At 42.5% G+C, this 17,872-nt stretch overlaps 1 protein-coding gene across 1 annotated transcript in view; it reads left to right on the top strand.

Annotated features, from left to right (window-relative positions):
• The window catches only part of LOC117883714 (nodal modulator 1), a 35,521-nt gene that overhangs the window by 1,788 nt on the left and 15,861 nt on the right, over positions 1-17,872 (top strand). Inside the window, exons 3-17 of the mRNA XM_034783361.1 lie at positions 308-353; positions 1,991-2,091; positions 2,202-2,308; positions 2,519-2,591; positions 3,232-3,384; positions 4,412-4,549; positions 7,977-8,066; positions 8,770-8,875; positions 9,328-9,478; positions 9,931-10,108; positions 11,382-11,523; positions 13,975-14,106; positions 14,936-15,072; positions 15,943-16,030; positions 16,958-17,021. Of these exons, the coding sequence (XP_034639252.1) occupies positions 308-353; positions 1,991-2,091; positions 2,202-2,308; positions 2,519-2,591; positions 3,232-3,384; positions 4,412-4,549; positions 7,977-8,066; positions 8,770-8,875; positions 9,328-9,478; positions 9,931-10,108; positions 11,382-11,523; positions 13,975-14,106; positions 14,936-15,072; positions 15,943-16,030; positions 16,958-17,021 (1,706 nt within the window). The remainder of the gene's footprint in view (positions 1-307; positions 354-1,990; positions 2,092-2,201; positions 2,309-2,518; positions 2,592-3,231; positions 3,385-4,411; positions 4,550-7,976; positions 8,067-8,769; positions 8,876-9,327; positions 9,479-9,930; positions 10,109-11,381; positions 11,524-13,974; positions 14,107-14,935; positions 15,073-15,942; positions 16,031-16,957; positions 17,022-17,872) is intronic.

Below are 17,872 nucleotides of genomic sequence, written 5' to 3'. Positions count from 1 at the left end.
GTGGGGTTCTGCATGGATATATGGGCCTATCTGCATGGAGCTCATGGCAGGACTGGGGCCTTAGTATCTTCCATAGGCCTCCCGGGGATAATATCACTGAAATGGAAGTCCCTGTTGAGATTGGCCCCTGACCTATTTCCTGAATGGAGATACTCAAGCAGTCACAGGGATTTGAAAATAATGCTTCGGATGTTTTTAATGTGTTTTTATATACTGTCTAAAACATTGAAACTATGCACTGAATGTTTTTCTTTAAGCTGGATGATTCCATTTAAATCAACAGATCCTCATTATGCTCTTTTTCTAGGGGGATTTTGTTCTTAAGATTGAGCCGCCTCTTGGCTGGAGTTTTGGTGAGTACTTGATCTGTTGTAGAAATGGTGCAATTGCCCATGCAGCCGTTCCATTGCCTCCTTTAGACTGGCTTTGATTTGTAGGCAGGAAAAAACAATTGTTTCAAATGAGCTAAGCTCTACCTACGTATGTCCCAGTTATGGTTTAAATGTCTAAAATGTACTTTTCTTTGAAAATTGGTTTGGTTTCATCCCAATCCTTATTGTGCACCTAACAAAAACCACTAACTGGATGGTCTGGTCACCTGTATAGGCTATACTGCTTTAGGAGAATTGGGGTTATGGATGGAAATTAGAATGGTCAGCGGAATAGGGTATTTTTAAGTTTGACTTTTTTGTGGTTTGCCTTGGCTAAGAGTTAGGCTGCTGGATTTGTTATATTTTGCACTGGTTAAAATGCGTGCACTGTATAGGCCTGACTTTCAGAAATGCTGAGTGCCCATCAATTAGCTGAAGTCAACAGGAGATGTGGATGCTCTGTACCTTTGAAAATCAGACCTTGTCTGTTTTAAAGATGTCAGACATGTCTAGAGGTTGGGATAGCAGCTGCTTCTTTGTATATAAATAAATTGTAATAGGCAGTTGTGAGTGCATTGGTAGAAATAGTGACCATTTTAGAGTGTTTGTGGCATCTTGAATATGTTCAGTGTGTCCTGACACTCTTTTAAAGCTTAATTGTAGAAAGCGGGGACTACAGAACAGCAACACATAATGTGTTTTTTAGTTCTCGTTTATAAAGATGTTACTCTTCCTGCTCTGGGAAGAAAAATTTCCCAGAAGACACCGAGGTCTTTAATTTTATAGAATTAAAGTGTATGGAGTTTTGGCGCTTGTAATAGAAGCTTGAATGAACTGTGGGTGGGGGAAGGGGCTCATGAGGCTCTTACTATGGGCCATGCTTTGGGGTGGTTACTGCTATGGACTCCTTCAAATGTGGCAAATGGCTGCTGCAGTATTGGCACTCCAGTGAAACACTGAATTGTAGGTTGAAGAATGAACATAGGAACTAGCATTAAGGATTTTTAGTAAACTAAGTTTGGTTTTCCTAATTAAATATCTTGCTATCTAAAATGAACTCCCAGACTAAATCTCCAGCCACCAGACTTTCCCCTTTTACCACGTTATAGGAAAAAGTGCACATTGACTTTAACTGATTTCATTGAAGAAACTTAAGTTGCGAGATGGGGAGGGAAGAAGACCGACTAGCTTGACTCTAATGTGTCTGGTGGATATTTTCAAGGCAACTTCAAGTGGTTGACAGTGGTGGGTCTTTATATTCCAGCACCTCTCTAATTAGAACATTTTATGACTTCATTATTCAGTCACTTGTTTCTGAGAACCCAGCCCTTTAAATGATTTGCTTTTTAAAGAGGCTTACAACATTTCAGTGAATACAATCAAACAGTAAAAATAGTGTACAAAATAATGAGACCATTCACTCATTTGCCTGGGGAAAGTAACTTTTTGATTGGTGAGTTAAACATCAGTAGTTTCTTCATATGGTATGGGTTGGCAAGCTGATATTGTGCTTGGGCTAGTAAATTTCCATGATGATTCTGCAAAGCTGCAGTAAAATAGACCCACAATTCCCATGTCACTAATGGAGTTTGTGATTTCATTTTTTTTTTTCTCTCCAGAGCCAACTAGTGTGGACATCCACGTGGATGGTGTTAATGACATTTGCACAAAAGGAGGCGATATTAACTTTGTGTTTACAGGGTTTTCTGTGACTGGAAAGGTTAGACTTCTTTTATGTTCTTTTGCCACATCTCACTTTAACAATGCATGTCTATTTCATAGGAGCAGTTCACTGCTGCTCGGCAAGTTACTTTTTGTTGATCTTGACAGGTTCTCAGCAAGGGTCAAACATTAGGTCCTGCAGGAGTCCAGGTTGTACTGAGAAATCCTGGTACTGAAGTAAACATGCAAGCTACTGTGACCCAAGCTGGAGGAAAGTGAGTTTTGTGTGTGCTCGTGATTGATTGATTTATTAAGTTTACACTGCATTAGTAGATTTGGGAAGAAAATATTTAAATTATTTGGGATTATTGCTAATGATTTTGGTTTTTTTTGCTTAAATATTTTTTCTAATGTGTACCGCTATCTGTTTGTTCTATGAATATGCTGGAAATGCTGAGAAAAATAACACATTTCATATTGCACAGGTTTGCTTTTTTCAAAGTGCTTCCCGGAGAATATGAAATCTTTGCATCTCATCCTACCTGGACGTTGAAAGAGGTTAGTGCCCAGAAAGCATTGGTAAAAAGGAGGCGACTTTCTGCTTATTGTGGGTGTATATCAATGAGTGCACTCTGTTTTAAGTAATTAGGAATGAACACGAGAGAAGATCTGAATCAGGTAAACAAGTTTAGATCAATGTTTTTTGTAAATTTCACTTAGAGGGGGGTGGGAAACTGCCTTGTCAGGCTGAGCTTTAAAGGTACAGGGCTAGCAGGCTGAATGACTATACATCATCAAAAATGCATGTGCAGAGCCTGCATCTTCCTACTTGTATTTGTAAACAGAAAGTTTGCAGTCCTGTCTTATGTTGAGATGGCTGGAGGGTGACTAGGCCTTTGTAGTAGTGACACTTACTTCCCATGGACTTCTGTCCATCCCAGTCTCTTGTTAAAGCAACTTAATCGTGGTTTTTCAACAGGGTCTTCTGTCTGACACATTGCTTATTGCTGTGTTGAATCACCCTCCCCCTGAATAATGATGTTGTGGATTATAAATCCTTTTTGAATATTATGTATGTAGTTGCATTGTCGTTTAGCTGTCTTGGTTTTGTTTAACATTGTTGTGTCTTAGTGGTAGTTATAAAAGGCATCCTATTATTATTATTTTTGATGGAAATGTATCGGCTTCTAAATTTCAGGCAAACACAATGGTGCGAGTGACCAATTCTAATGCCTATGCTGCTGGCCCTCTAGTCGTTGCTGGCTACAATGTTTCAGGCTCTGTGCGGAGTGATGGGGAACCCATGAAAGGAGTCATGTTTCTTCTTTTTTCCTCCTCGGTCACCAAAGAGGTAGTGTAAGATCAGACACATTTTATTAATAATAAGGATGTAAATAGAGAACATTTGTAGTTTGATAATGAATAATGTTCCTTTAATTATTCTTTAACAAAAAGGCCATGATTTTATGAACACGTCTGCATGTGCTTAACTTTACTCACGTGAGCTCAGTGAGATTAAGCATGTGCGTGAGCTCTAAGGTTGCAGTACATGTAAAACTAAGTGTTTGTGTTTATGTCAGTCATACTATTTTTGTTGGGAGCGCGAGAAGGGGGATTTAATCCCCTACATTTTTCTAAAGTCATATTTGTCCAGTTACCTGTCCCTGCATGCTAAGCTCTGGGTCACAAATCTTGGGTTTCTCCAGCAACACACAAGCGCCACAGGGTCAGGGAATAACTTCTGGCACAGCATTGTGCAGCGCTAGGGTTTTCATCTTCCTGTGAAGCATCAGACCCAGGCCTCAGTTGGAGGCAGGATACCACACTTGATGGACCTTGATCTCATCTGGTATGGCAACTCCAGCCCCCCACCCACTGTAGCATAGGACTAGGAAAATTAATGTTCTGGTTCAGAAAGCATTTGTTCTTAAGTGTTTATTTTCAAGTGCTTATCACTCTTTTTTTTTTGGGGGGGGGACAAAACACACCTCTAGCCTAAAATATTAATCCTGTCCAGGGTATTACAAATAGTACTGTACAGACATGCAGTGCGGCTGTTAAATGTTGAATTTATTGATTCTTGTGCCTTTAAACTTGCTACCATAACATTTCATTCATGTAGTTTTCTCTGGTGTGTACACACTTTCAAACTCCACCCCTCAAGGCACACACAATTCTCCTGCCACATCTAAACATTTGCCACTCCCTCCCCCACAAAAAAGTGTGCACAAGAACTCCTGGGTGCAAATTTGCAGATTTAATTTTAGAGGCTGCTTTTGAAAATTTGTCCCTCTGTGTGAAGCGTTACTGTTTTTCTCCACTCAGGAGGAGACAGAACGTATGGGAGAAAGAAGTAATATTGCTTTTTATTTGCACAGGACATTATGGGCTGCAACATTTCTCCAGTTGATGGGTTCCAAGCAAGAGACGAGTCTCTTTCCTATCTGTGCAATGTTATATCAAAAGAGGATGGATCTTTCACCTTCCTGTCTTTACCGAGTGGGGAATACACTGTGGTAGGTAACTAGAAAGTTCAACCCTTCTTTGTACACTAGATTGCTGTAGGGTTTCTTATTTTTTCTAAACCAGAATTCATAATTTTATAGCTGCCAAAACAGCACTAATGGAAGCTTTCTGTATTGGATGAAATAGCTGGAAAAGAGTTGTGCAGTGTAAAAAGTTGGGCGCTGAAATAAGTTGGGGTGGAAGAGCTGTGTGGTGTGGTTTCTGAGGCAGTGCTTATGAAGCAAATCAAGTTCTCATCTGGATAGCTCAGCCAGTCACAGACCTCCCCTGAGGCTTGTTCTGGACTGGAAAGCTGCAGATAGCTGCTGCTGGATTGTATCCTTAAAGTTCTCTACTTTCACCACCCCTCTTTAGTTCACTCACAACTCCTAATAAACATAGTCCCTCTCAGCCAGGGAGGAAAAGACCTTGTAAGTCTTCTAATTAGGTCTCATGCGAGGGCCTGGTATAGAGCATTTTGGCATTGCAACCTGTAGAACGGTTGGAATGCACCATGCGTCCATTCCCTTAGCTTTTTCTAGTGGTGTAGAGGCACCCACAGCTATGATTGCACTAACATTGTACTTTCCTGTCAGCACATATAAGTGAGGCAGCTGCATGAGTGTATTTGATCCTCCCATTGAACTCCCAAAGCATTCCTGCCCACTGATCAGCGATTGTTCTGACCAGCATCAGTCACCTGGCAACCCTCTTCCTCTTGGCACAGATGGGAGAACTAAGCCCTGTTCTACACTACGAGTTTAGGTCGAATTTAGCAGCGTTAGAGCGATTTAACCCTGCACCTGTCCACACGAAGAGGCCATTTTTGTCAACTTAAAGGGATCTTAAAATCAATTTCTGTACTCCTCCCTGACAAGGGGACTAGCGCTGAAATCGACATTGCCGGGTTGAATTTGGGGTAGTGTGGACACAATTTGATGGTATTGGCCTCCAGGAGCTATCCCAGAGTGCTCCATTGTGACCGCTCTGGACAGCACTTTGAACTCAGATGCACTAGCCAGTACACAGGAAAAGCCCCGGGAACTTTTGAATTTCATTTCCTGTTTGGCCAGCGTGGTGAACTCAGCAGCACAGGTGACCATGCAGTCCCCCCAAAATGTTTCTACGCTCCCCCTATCATCTCCATTCCTGAGGTTATTGCAGATTAGAAGGCGAAAAAAACGCACTCGGGATGACATGTTTTCCGAGCTCATGCAGTCCTCCCACAGTGATAGGGCACAGCGTAATGCATAGAGGCATTCAGTGGCAGAGGCCAGGAAAGAATTGCTGTGTTTGCTTAATGGCAAAAGTATCATGCCTCGCTAGCGATCCTGTCTGAGGCAGGTCGCAGTGTCACATGCACTCAGCGCTGTATCAGGAAGACCATAGATATAGACATTGCATTAGGTAGCTTCTGTAGCTAGAGAAAACATTCCTGTGCATTCGGCAAAGTCTGTGGCAAAAAAAGAGAAGCCCGTAGTGTAGTGATCATCACGTTCGCCTAACACGCGAAAGCCCCATAGTGTAGTGGTTATCACGTTACCTAACACGCGAAACGTCCCTGGTTCAAAACCGGTTGGAAAAAGGTCACTGTTCTTTTTTCTGACTCCCCTCCTGCATTTTTAGTCTTAGTGCTGTGAAATTTTACTTTGAATTATATCAATTATGAGTTAAATAATATGGAAGCTCTTTCTAAGTTTTAGTCCCGGGTTCCTTACTCTTTCAGCTGCTCTGATAAATTAACATTTTTGTTAGGGTTAGGGGAAAATTTTCATGAAGCCTTTTATAGGGACTAAATGCTATTTAGGACTCTGAAAGAATCTTAACGTGGCCCATAGAGTGCGATCCTTCGTTCTGGATTTGTCATTGCACAAGTTGAAGTGCTCCTTACTACTGTCCAGGCTTCATGAGCCATGGGAGCAAGGGGCAGGCTGGGGTAGGTGCGACCGTGCGGTGCTGCTGGCTGGGAGAGCAGCCTGAGGCAGAAGCCTCCAGCTCGCATGCTATTCCAGGCAGGACTGAATCTCCATGAGACGAAACTTAAAGAAGAGAATGACCTGGAGTCACTCCCATTCGGTGCTCTAAGAGGAGGATAGCCATGTCAGTCCAGGCCACCCCGATTGACCTCTCCGAGGTCTGCCAGCTGAGCAGGGCTGGGCGGGACCCCGGCTGGCAGGAGCCGGCGGATGGAGCCCGCTGCCAGTCTGGGGTTCCGTCCGCCAGCCCCGCTCAGCCCACTGTCTGCCTGGGGTTCCGATCATCCAGGCAGGCAGCGGGCTGAGTGGGTCCAGCAGACGGGACCTAGGAAAAAAGGCGCGAAATGATTGTCTGCCGTTGCTTTCATGGAAGGAGGGAGGGAGGGGGACCTGACGACATGTACCCAAAACCACCCGTGACAAAGGTTTTGCCCCATCAGGCATTGGGAGCTTAACCCAGTATTCCAATGGGCAGCGGAGACTGCAGGAACTGTGGGATAGCTACCCACAGTGCACTGCTCTGTAAGTCGATGCTAGCCGCAGTAGTGAGGAGGCACTCCGCTGACTTAATGCGCTTAGTATGGATATATGCAATAGACTGTTTAAAATCGAATTCTAAATAAATCAACTTCTATAAAATCGACCTAATTTCGTAGTGTAGACATATCCTAAGACATGAGCAGTCAAGTGACTTGAGTGAGGTATACAGGGAGTCAGTGACAGAGTTGAAAAATAGGATGCAGAAGTCCTGGCTGTTTCCCTCCTCTCACCACTAGAAATTGCGTAAATCCATTCTTTGTATAAAACCTGGGACATCTTCAGTGCATGTTTGATTGTTATTCACCAAATAACTTCTTGAAAATATGTAGGACTGAGTACTAGGGTAAGACCCATTTTAACTTGAGGGCAATCAGTGAGGAAATGTATTTCCTCTTTACAATGGTTGCTTGCTTTGTAGCTGGGTGTGTTAGCAGGAAATTGCAAGTAGTGATGAGGCAATCTTCCCAGTGTGTGCTCTAAATCCTCCTCTGCACTAAATGCCGGGACTACTAGTGAAAATATTTTGGCTTGAATGCCAGCTTTTAAATGCCTAAGAACAGATATAACATTTATAGAACCGTTTATATTTGCTGTTTTTGACTGTGTGGACAACGCTTACCAATTCCCTGCCATGTGTGTTTGCGTGTGACTCTTACGATGGAGCTTGGGTTGCCTGATTTAATTTCTCCTTTATTATGCTTAAATGTAAGTCTGCCAGACCAAAACATTTCTGAAAGGTTAACTCGTTCCATTCCTCCATCCCTCTGAATTATTTCTCCAGCAAATTTTCAACTCCATTTCAGAAAGGCAAGAAGGCGTGCCAGATTTGTGCAGCGTAACTTTGTCTAATGTGCCACATAGGACACAATGCCTTGATTATACCACAGCTGCTTAGGACTCAAAGAAATGCATCTTCTTCCAGATACCATTCTACAGGGGAGAGAGAATTACCTTTGATGTTGCTCCATCTAGACTGGACTTCTCGGTAGAACATGACAGTCTGAAAATTGAGGTAAGGGGTTCATTGTAGATATTTACAGAGAAAAACTTCCCTGTAAATTTATACCTGTAACAACTGCATTTGTTTTAGTAGAAAGCAGATTTATTCCAACAGAGTTTTCTTCCTAATGATCAGTGTTAAGCAAATTCCTAATCCACGTTTGGGTATGAAGCAAACTGTAGAGCACATAAGCTGATAATAGGGGAAGATCAGGCACGTTTCATGTCTGAACGCTGTGACATGGTGCTTTGACACTTGAGCCTGGTTTTAAAGCAAAATTGGGAAAATAGTCCTACAGATCAGTGAACTGTTCTCTCTTTGTTGCAAATGCACAGTAACCTTTTAAATTGGTTATGTGAGCTCCTTAGATTGTAAACTCTTTCAGCAGGGACTATCATTTTGTTCGGTGTTTGTACAGCGCCTAGCGCAATGGGTCCTGCTCCATGATTTAGAGGCACTACAATAATACAAAGAATAAGGTGAAAGCTATCCTGCTTCTGCAGCTGTTGATATAAGCTGCTTTGATTTTGATCTGAATTTATGTAGCAAACACATCCGAGAGATTTAGTTCTAAAAGTGAAAAGAAATTTTTCTTTGTTTTTAAGCACAGGAAATTTATAATCTGTTCTAAATGCCCTAACTACAAATGTACAGCCAAACACTGTTTTTAACATTTGTACCCACCATATAACAATTTTTTTTTTCTCCCTAACAGCCTCTTTTCCATGTTATGGGCTTCTCGGTCACAGGCAGGGTGTTGAATGGCCCTGAAGGAGAAGGTGTTGCTGATGCTACTGTGACACTGAATGACCAAATTAAAGGTGCACAGTGATCTTGACCTATGGTGCTAAGGGAAAGTCTAAAGTAAGACTGAACTAGGGGAATAGGGCCTGAGATTGAACTAAAGACTAGAGGGCAATAAGACATGTTCATTGTGGTTTATTTGGCAAGTTAAAGGGATTTTCAGTCACTGGATTAATTTTCCATTTGCAGTCTGTTGTTATGAGAACAATAGCGCTGTAATCGTTGTATTGTTTTGCTTTTCTAAAGCTTTGTCACAATTTCTCTTTCAAAGACTTGTCAAATCAAGGACAGAGCTGTAAGAAACAAACAAAAGCTGTGTTAGTAAAAAACCCTTTGACTATTTCTTGCCACACAATGCTCGTTAAAAGTAACTTGGAGTTTTGAAGGCCATCTCAGAATTTTTTCTTAACTCTGACAAGAAAATGCACTTTACACACCTTTTCCTCACTGTCTTGTCTTTTTGTCATAGTGAAAACAAAAGCTGATGGCTCTTTCCGCCTTGAAAACATAACAACAGGCACATACACCATTCATGCACAGAAAGAGCACCTCTTCTTTGATACCATTACAGTGAAAATTGCACCGAACACACCTCAGCTGGCTGACATCATAGCAACAGGGTGAGTACAATGTTAAGGGTAGAAATGTGAATTGATTAAAAAAAACAACCTTTAATAGACAGGTTTAGATTTTTCACAGTTTTGAGTGCATGATCTGTAGTACCAGAGGCATAGATACTACTTAGCATTGTGCTAACAATGAGCTGTTGTAGCCAATGAGAAATGTGTTCAGTGTTTAGTTTTGGGAAACAGCTTATTATGGGATGGTGTAGGTCAATTTAAAACACACATTTTGGGCAGTAACTTCATGGTGACTCCATTAAGAATAAAGTTGATTATACAGTAACTTGCATTAATGCTACTGGAGTCTCTTGTGGTAACTAAGAGGAGTGCACTGCACTGAACATCTGTCTCTCCAACTTAGTAATATTTCTTTTTTAATGGGGTTTGAATGCACATATTTTACATGGGATCTGTGTGTTTTGGCTAATGGATGGCAATCTCATTTGTAGATTCAGTGTGTGTGGTCAGATCTCGGTAACTCGCTTCCCTGACACAATCAAACAGTTCAATAAATACAAGGTAATCATGATGCCACAAGACAAGGACAAAGCATCTTTGGTTACAACAGAGACTGACCCTCATGGAGCATTTTGTTTTAAGGCAAAATCGGGCACATACAGCATCCAGGTGAGAGCAAGCTTCAGTTTCTCCTTCTCCAGTGAAAAGCTGGGTAATTTTCTAGACACTCAAGAAAACCAATATTTTAATGTTTTACTTTGTGTTTAAGAATCTGAAAAGGTGTCTTCCCCAGTACTTTTATCCCCTTTACACTGGGCGAAACAAAGTTTGCTGTATTCTAATGGAGTTAAAGTTCCTATGCTCCTTTCTGCTTACAGCTGGCAAAAGTAGGAGACCAGGCTACACGGGATGAATGTTGTTTTTCTTCTGTGTCTTTGGTTTGAAATCCTGTCTGCCGGTCCATCTTGTCCTAGTATATTGCCGTGTGAGTAAGACTTGTCAGACAACTTGTTGCAGTCTGCCTGTTCCTGCTCTCTATGGCCTTGTCTATGCTGCTGATGGCATGTAGAGTATGTATAGCTACATGCGGCAGCAAAAGACTGGCAGCAGGGAGGCAGTGGGGAAAGGCTCTAGCAGCTCCCTGCTTTCACTTTGGCAGGGAAAGGTTTCAGCAGCGGGACGCTTCGCTGCTAAAAATAGCAGTATAGCTGTGAGAGGCACTGCTTGGGTGTGCAGAGAGCTGTGTAGGATACATACCCTATGGTTCTGACATGGCTTTACTTACCTAAACAGTACCTCACTGTCTACACTGCTATTTATACCTGTATAGGGGGAGAGCATTGTGTGTACTCTACACACTAGCATAAGTGTAGACATATCTCAAGCAGACACTTAGGCTACAAGGCGCAACTAAGGCTGACACACACGATTATCCCCTTCCAGCTGAGAGCTCAGGAACTTGCAGCTGTTTCCCGCTGGAAAAGGATTAGGAAGCATGCTTTTAGGAGATGGTTGACGACTCATAGATTCAGGCTGCCCTGGCCCTCACAGAGCTGACAGTTACCAAAGTGGTGATTCCTATCAGTTGCCACTTGTGGGATTGGCAGGTCATCATGACTGAACTGTTGGGTGGGTTCCTGGCGCACAGGTATCTCAGCAGTTTTTAGGAGGAGGCTAGACTGCATAGTGTAAGAAAGAAGAAGCTTCCCTCCATCCATTTTTCCCAGGATGTGGCCTCCCTCTCTCACCCCTGTGTCTCTATAGAACTATATTTTTGTAGTAGTGACCAGATAATCCTGAAAAGCAAATGCACCGAAGGGCAAGTTCTGTTTTCTCTAAGATATACAGTAAATTTCCAGCCACTAATCCCTGATAAATTGTGTGCAGTACAATTATTGTAGCATTTAAATAAAATCCTCTGGTGATGTGGTGTACCCTGCAGGTAATCGTTCCGGAGGCTGAAAGCAGAGCAGGACTTGCTTTGAAACCCAAAATGTTCCCTGTTACTGTTGCAGACAGGCCAGTGATGGATGTGACCTTTTCTCAATTTCTAGCATCAGTTTCGGGGAAAATCTCCTGTTTGGGTAAGACCTGCCTTGAAAGTAAAAGCACGGGTGGTGACTTCTTAGCAGTGTACGTGGTCAGTGTGATATCCCTGCACCTGAGCAGAACGTGAGCATTGTTCTGATCAGTACTAGTTACCAATCTGCAGGCAGGGCTAACCCAGGTAAATGCCGACTTCTTACTGTTTGGTGCCAGGGGATGCTTTGTGTTGTGCAAAACACTGACAGAGAGAACCTCTGCTCTGAAGACCTTACAGTCCAATAAGACTTTTCTTTGTTGGGGCCATTGGGGTGTCTTGCATTAGTAAAACTATGTATGTACTTAAGTGTGTGCAGGTAACTACCCAGGTAACTACAGACCAGTTAGTTTAACTTCTGTGCCAGGGAAGATAATGGAGCAAGTAATTAAGGAAATCATCTGCAAACACTTGGAAGGTGGTAAGGTGATAGGGAACAGCCAGCATGGATTTGTGAAGAACAAATCATGTCAAACCAATCTGATAGCTTTCTTTGATAGGATAACGAGCCTTGTGGATAAGGGTGAAGCGGTGGATGTGGTATACCTAGACTTTAGTAAGGCATTTGATACGGTCTCGCATGATATTCTTATCGATAAACTAGGCAAATACAAATTAGATGGGGCTACTATAAGGTGGGTGCATAACTGGCTGGATAACCGTACTCAGAGAGTTGTTGTTAATGGTTCCCAATCCTGCTGGAAAGGCGTAACGAGTGGGGTTCCGCAGGGGTCTGTTTTGGGACCAGCTCTGTTCAATATCTTCATCAACGACTTAGATATTGGCATAGAAAGTACGCTTATTAAGTTTGCGGATGATACCAAACTGGGAGGGATTGCAACTACTTTGGAGGACAGGGTCATAATTCAAAATGATCTGGACAAATTGGAGAAATGGGCTGAGGTAAACAGGATGAAGTTTAACAAAGACAAATGCAAAGTGCTCCACTTAGGAAGGAAAAATCAATTTCACACATACAGAATGGGAAAAGACTGTCTAGGAAGGAGTACGGCAGAAAGGGATCTAGGGGTTATAGTGGACCACAAGCTAAATATGAGTCAACAGTGTGATGCTGTTGCAAAAAAAGCAAACATGATTCTGGGATGCATTAACAGGTGTGTTGTGAGCAAGACACGAGAAGTCATTCTTCCGCTCTACTCTGCTCTGGTTAGGCCTCAGCTGGAGTATTGTGTCCAGTTCTGGGCGCCGCATTTTAAAAAAGATGTCGAGAAATTGGAAAGGGTCCAAAGAAGAGCAACAAGAATGATTAAAGGTCTTGAGAACATGACCTATGAAGGAAGGCTGAAAGAACTGGGTTTGTTTAGTTTGGAAAAGAGAAGACTGAGAGGGGACATGATAGCAGTTTTCAGGTATCTAATAGGGTGTCATAAGGAGGAGGGAGAGAACTTGTTCACCTTAGCCTCTAAGGATAGAACCAGAAGCAATGGGTTTAAACTGCAGCAAGGGAGGTCTAGGTTGGACATTAGGAAAAAGTTCCTAACTGTCAGGGTGGTTAAACACTGGAACAAATTGCCTAGGGAGGTTGTGGAATCTCCGTCTCTGGAGATATTTAAGAGTAGGTTAGATAAATGTCTATCAGGGATGGTCTAGACAGTATTTGGTCCTGCCATGCGGGCAGGGGACTGGACTCGATGACCTCTCGAGGTCCCTTCCAGTCCTATAATCTATGAATCTAGGATCAGAGGCTCTTTGTCTGTGTGTCCTGTACTGCACCAAACACACTGCCAGCACTCACTAACTACTTTATCTTTTACTGCTGTAACCCCACCAGCTGATAGATAAGTCGTCTTGATTGCAAGTGTGTATCTTTCCGGTGCAGGGATAGTGTATTGAAAGTAAACGCTGCCACAAGAATAAACTTCACAAATAGTTACTTGTGCACATGAGTGTTTGTAGGCTCAAGGCCTAAACCACCAACAAGCGTACTTACAGAGTACATGTGTTTGACTATGTCCCTGTTCCTCCCAGCGGGGTCCCTCAAGCTGCACATGGTGTCCTGAGATTCCCCTTAACCCCGAATCCCAAGCGTCTGCCAACTTCACCAGAAAGGACTGGGGTCAGAACTCTGTGGAATTGGTCATAGTTGCACCTAAATTGTTCCCCATGGTCCTTCTCCAGGGACTGAACATTCTCTCTCTGCAGTGTTTCTAGGCCTTGCAACTTGTGTATAGAGGATGATCCCAGGAGTCTAATCTGGGCTCTGCTTGTCAGCTCCAAATAAATCACCAGCTGGTCCCCAAGAATATATTGTGGTTTAATGAACTAAAACTTGCTAAAAAAATACAGCAAAGCTCTGGTAAATGAGTGCCTAAGAAATAATCCCCTTAAAAGATTAATTTCCTGTAGTCATAGTGCTCAGGATGTGAAAAACGGGGTTTGGTTTGCAAACTAGAAGCCATTGTAATTCCTTTGTCTGTCTTGCTTGTTTTCACAGACTCCTGTGGTGATCTGATGGTGGCTTTGCAGTCCGTGAGCCGCCAGGGAGAAAAGCGCAACCTCCAGCTCTCTGCGAAGATGGACTCTGTGGCTTTCACATTTGAGAATGTGCTACCTGGCAAATACAAAAGTAGGGATTAGAGAGAATTTCTCAATATGCTAGTTCAGTCACTACATTTGTAACTGTAATCTGCTTCCTTTCCTTAAATTGGCTTTAGTCCTGCTGTACTCCAGTACTTGCCTCCCAGGTCAAATACATGATGTTTGAAAGTGGTTTGAAAATATCACAGATGAATATCCTCAACTTTTCTTGCCCTTTGTATCCAACCCTGAAATCAATCTACAATCAAAGACCCATAGGCTCTGGGAATTATACATGCAGGCCTGGATCTTTAGCTGGTGTAAATCAAAGGGCCATTGACGTAAATGTAGTTATGCCAAAACTGATAGCATTGATCGGGCCCTAATTCTTCCACCTGTCATTCTCTCAACTCCTATAGTAATTGAGTGACTCACATTAACAGTGTTTTAGAAACCCTTACCAGGCCACTGTAAAGTGTTTGCTCTCTGAGATTTCCCTCTTAAACCTGGCAGTGAAACATAGTCTTATAAGGAGAGATTTTCAAAGGAACGCAACTCCTCTAGGCACATTTCACAGTGTCACATCCCCAGTGAGATCAGGACATGGGAACAGCTTGAAGGTTTTGCTGTTCAGTTTTTCAGTTGCAAAATGTGCTTGGATTAGCAGTGATGCTGCATGGCTACGTGCTGCTGGTTAGGCTGCCCCACACCTATTGTCACATCTGTGTTAGATGGGTTTAAAATTGTTGAGTAGCTGGGGTGGGCAAGTTTTTGTTGGGGAGCAATCAGAGTCATATGAGACATCCATGCAACAAGGACAACCTTTGTTCCCCCCATTATAAATCACAAAGAGTTTCTCTGTCGTGCATGTTTTCTAGTAAGCATTGTACATGAAGACTGGTGTTGGAAGAATAAATCTTTGGAGCTGGAAGTTCTGGAGGAAGATGTGTCTGGAATAGAATTTAGGCAGACCGGGTATATGCTGAGGTGTTCTCTTTCCCATGCAATTACACTGGTATGTACGTGACATGTTCTCTTATGTTTTCTTAAAAGCACAGTTTAACACAGTCCGACGTGTACACGGTTTGGAATTTTCTGCAGTTATCCTCCTGTTTGAAAGCATTTTAGAAGTGATAAAGTATTACGTAGACTTGTGTGAAGGTCAGAGTGGAAAATTGAAGCCCCCTGCCTTTTGCAAATGCAGCAGCTGAGGTCTGTATGAACCCATTCTCTTCTGATCACCGATCTGCAAGCACACTGTCAGAGAGCCTGGGTTTGCAATGGAGAGCGAACAGATCAAGGCTTTTGCAAAGTGGGTGGTAAAGTTTTTCCAAAGTGCACCATGGTCCTATGGCTAGAGCGGCCACATTTCGGGGGAACTCTAGGATATGGTTACTTTGACTCGGGTCTGCGCACTTTAGTGGATGCCAGATCCCTAGGTTTGAGCATGAGTTAGAAAAGGCTTAACGTAGGGTTAAAATACAAAGTAGACGATGCTCAAATCCAGGGTTCCCTAACCATGGGTCCCCTGACTTGAGTCCACTAACCTTGGGTTTACATTGTAGTGTAGACACCCATAGTTGCAGCGCAGGAATGGGAAACAGGAGATGTGAGTTCTGTTCCCAGCTATGCTACTGACTTCATATGTAACAATGACAAATGATCTCTCTACCTGTCACTGCCCCTCTCCCTGGGATTGTAAAATAAGGACAATATTTAATTCACAAGAGTATTTAGGCTTAGAGCTCTGAGATTTTCCTTTGTAAAGGGCTTAGAGATCTTTGGTTGGAAACTGCTATAGAAGTGCTGTAAATAGTATTTGCCATGTAAATGCTGTTGTGTTGGTACCTGCTGATAATCTTTTGTATTGGGGTCCCTCATTCAGGAATTTTACCAGGATGGAAATGGACCAGAGAATGTTGGTGTTTATAACCTGTCCAAAGGAGTTAACCGATTCTGTCTTTCAAAGCCAGGTAGCTTCTTTATAATGTTGATTTAAAACATTGCTGGGAGTTTAACCTCTTTTAAGGTAACTGATCTTCTGGGGTCTCTCAAAGCTCTGAGTGGTGTTTGCTGTAGTCCTGTTCATATAGAAATACCTTGTAAGGCTTATGCAGTCTTTCATACTATTTAGTTCTTCTATTAGGGGTAGTTTATTCCTCACAAACTAATTGAGGTCAGAAACTTTCATTGAATTGGATCAGAGGCACTGATCTTTGACCATTTAAATTTAGCAGGCTAACGGTTCATATATTTTGTTCATAACTGGGCTTTCCCTTTCTAGAATGTGACATCACAAATCCCATAGGTCTCATTGCAATCCAGGGTTCCTTCTGGGATAGGTTTGAAATAGAAGATACCAAAGATTTTTCAAATTAGAAAAAGGAACTTCAGAAAGTTTGATTTAAAACTTTTCTGTGCTGAATGCCCCTGATAGCCTGCTTAGTAGGGACATCAACACAACTCTGGGTTTAACTCCGTGTTAGGCCTTGATCTTCAGTTCACTGTTAAATTCAGTTGTCTTATTGATACTGCAGTCACTGCAGTGGTCCGTAACCAGTTGGAGACTGGTCACCTTAATGGGTTACAAGTAACCCTGTTCAGTTTGTGTCCACACCAGTATCACAACAGAATGTGCATGTCCCCACCTGCCATGCTGCCTAATTTTGTTTGTATCAGTGTGGTCTGGGAAAATCTGGGAACTAGCCCATAGTGCCTCTCTAGTGACTGGTATTCAAGTGAGATAAAACAATTTGTTAGTGCCCACAGAAGGGGTTGCACTGATTTAACTAAACTGCTTTAAATGGCGCAAATTTTGGCCATAAGCTGTCGTTAGAATTTCGCTGAATGTTAACATAGAAAACGTCAATTTTTCAGTGCTTCTGTTTTTGACTCTTCAGGTGTGTATGAAGTGACCCCACGTTCCTGTCACCAGTTTGAGCACAAGTACTACACTTACGACACGTAAGAACAAATATTACTCAATGTATTTGACATGTATCTTCCATAATACGCTTTCAGGATGCTTTCCTCACCTGAGGCTACATCTACACTACAGGGGGGAGTCGATTTAAGATACGCAAATTCAGCTACGTGAATAGCGTAGCTGAATTCGACATATCGCAGACGACTTACCCCGCTGTGAGGACCGCGGCAAAATCGACCTCCGCGGCTTCCTGTTGACGGCGCTTACTCCAACCTCCGCTGGTGGAGTAAGAGTGTTGATTAGGGGATCGATTGTCGCGTCCCAATGGGACGCGATAAATCGATCCCCGAGAGGTCGATTTCTACCCGCCGATTCAGGCGGGTAGTGTAGACCTAGCCTGAGACTCATCAAATCAAGCTTCAAATGTTGACAGTGAGTCATTTTAACCAGTAGAGGGAGTCCTTACCACAACAATGTTAGAAAGAGGAGAGACACATTCATGTTCATTAGATATGGCCAAAAACTTGCCTCATCCATATTTTAAGCTTTCAAAATGTTTGTCATTTTAAATTGATATTTTTGACAGCTTTGTTTCTCTGAATAATGATTTTTTTCTTTGTAGCAAACATCAAAATGGCTTTTTACATAGAACATTGATCACTTGTCAGGATTGGCATGCAAAAGACTTGGAACAAAGTGCACAAGAAGATGAATTGCTCTCTGTGTAACTACCCATAGTGTTGTGCCATGGTAGTTACATTCTACCTGTCTTGCTTTTGCCTGCTGTCTTTATTGAATAAAGTATTCACCTTAAACTGCTGTTGTGCAGTGGTGAGCTGCCTGGCTGGTGGGTGGAGTAGTTTTACTCTTGTATTCCACTCGCACCCAG

The sequence above is a fragment of the Trachemys scripta genome, chromosome 10 (assembly GCF_013100865.1).
Source record: "Trachemys scripta elegans isolate TJP31775 chromosome 10, CAS_Tse_1.0, whole genome shotgun sequence".
Lineage (NCBI taxonomy): Eukaryota > Metazoa > Chordata > Testudines > Emydidae > Trachemys > Trachemys scripta.
This window is presented reverse-complemented; position numbering and strand designations above follow the sequence as displayed.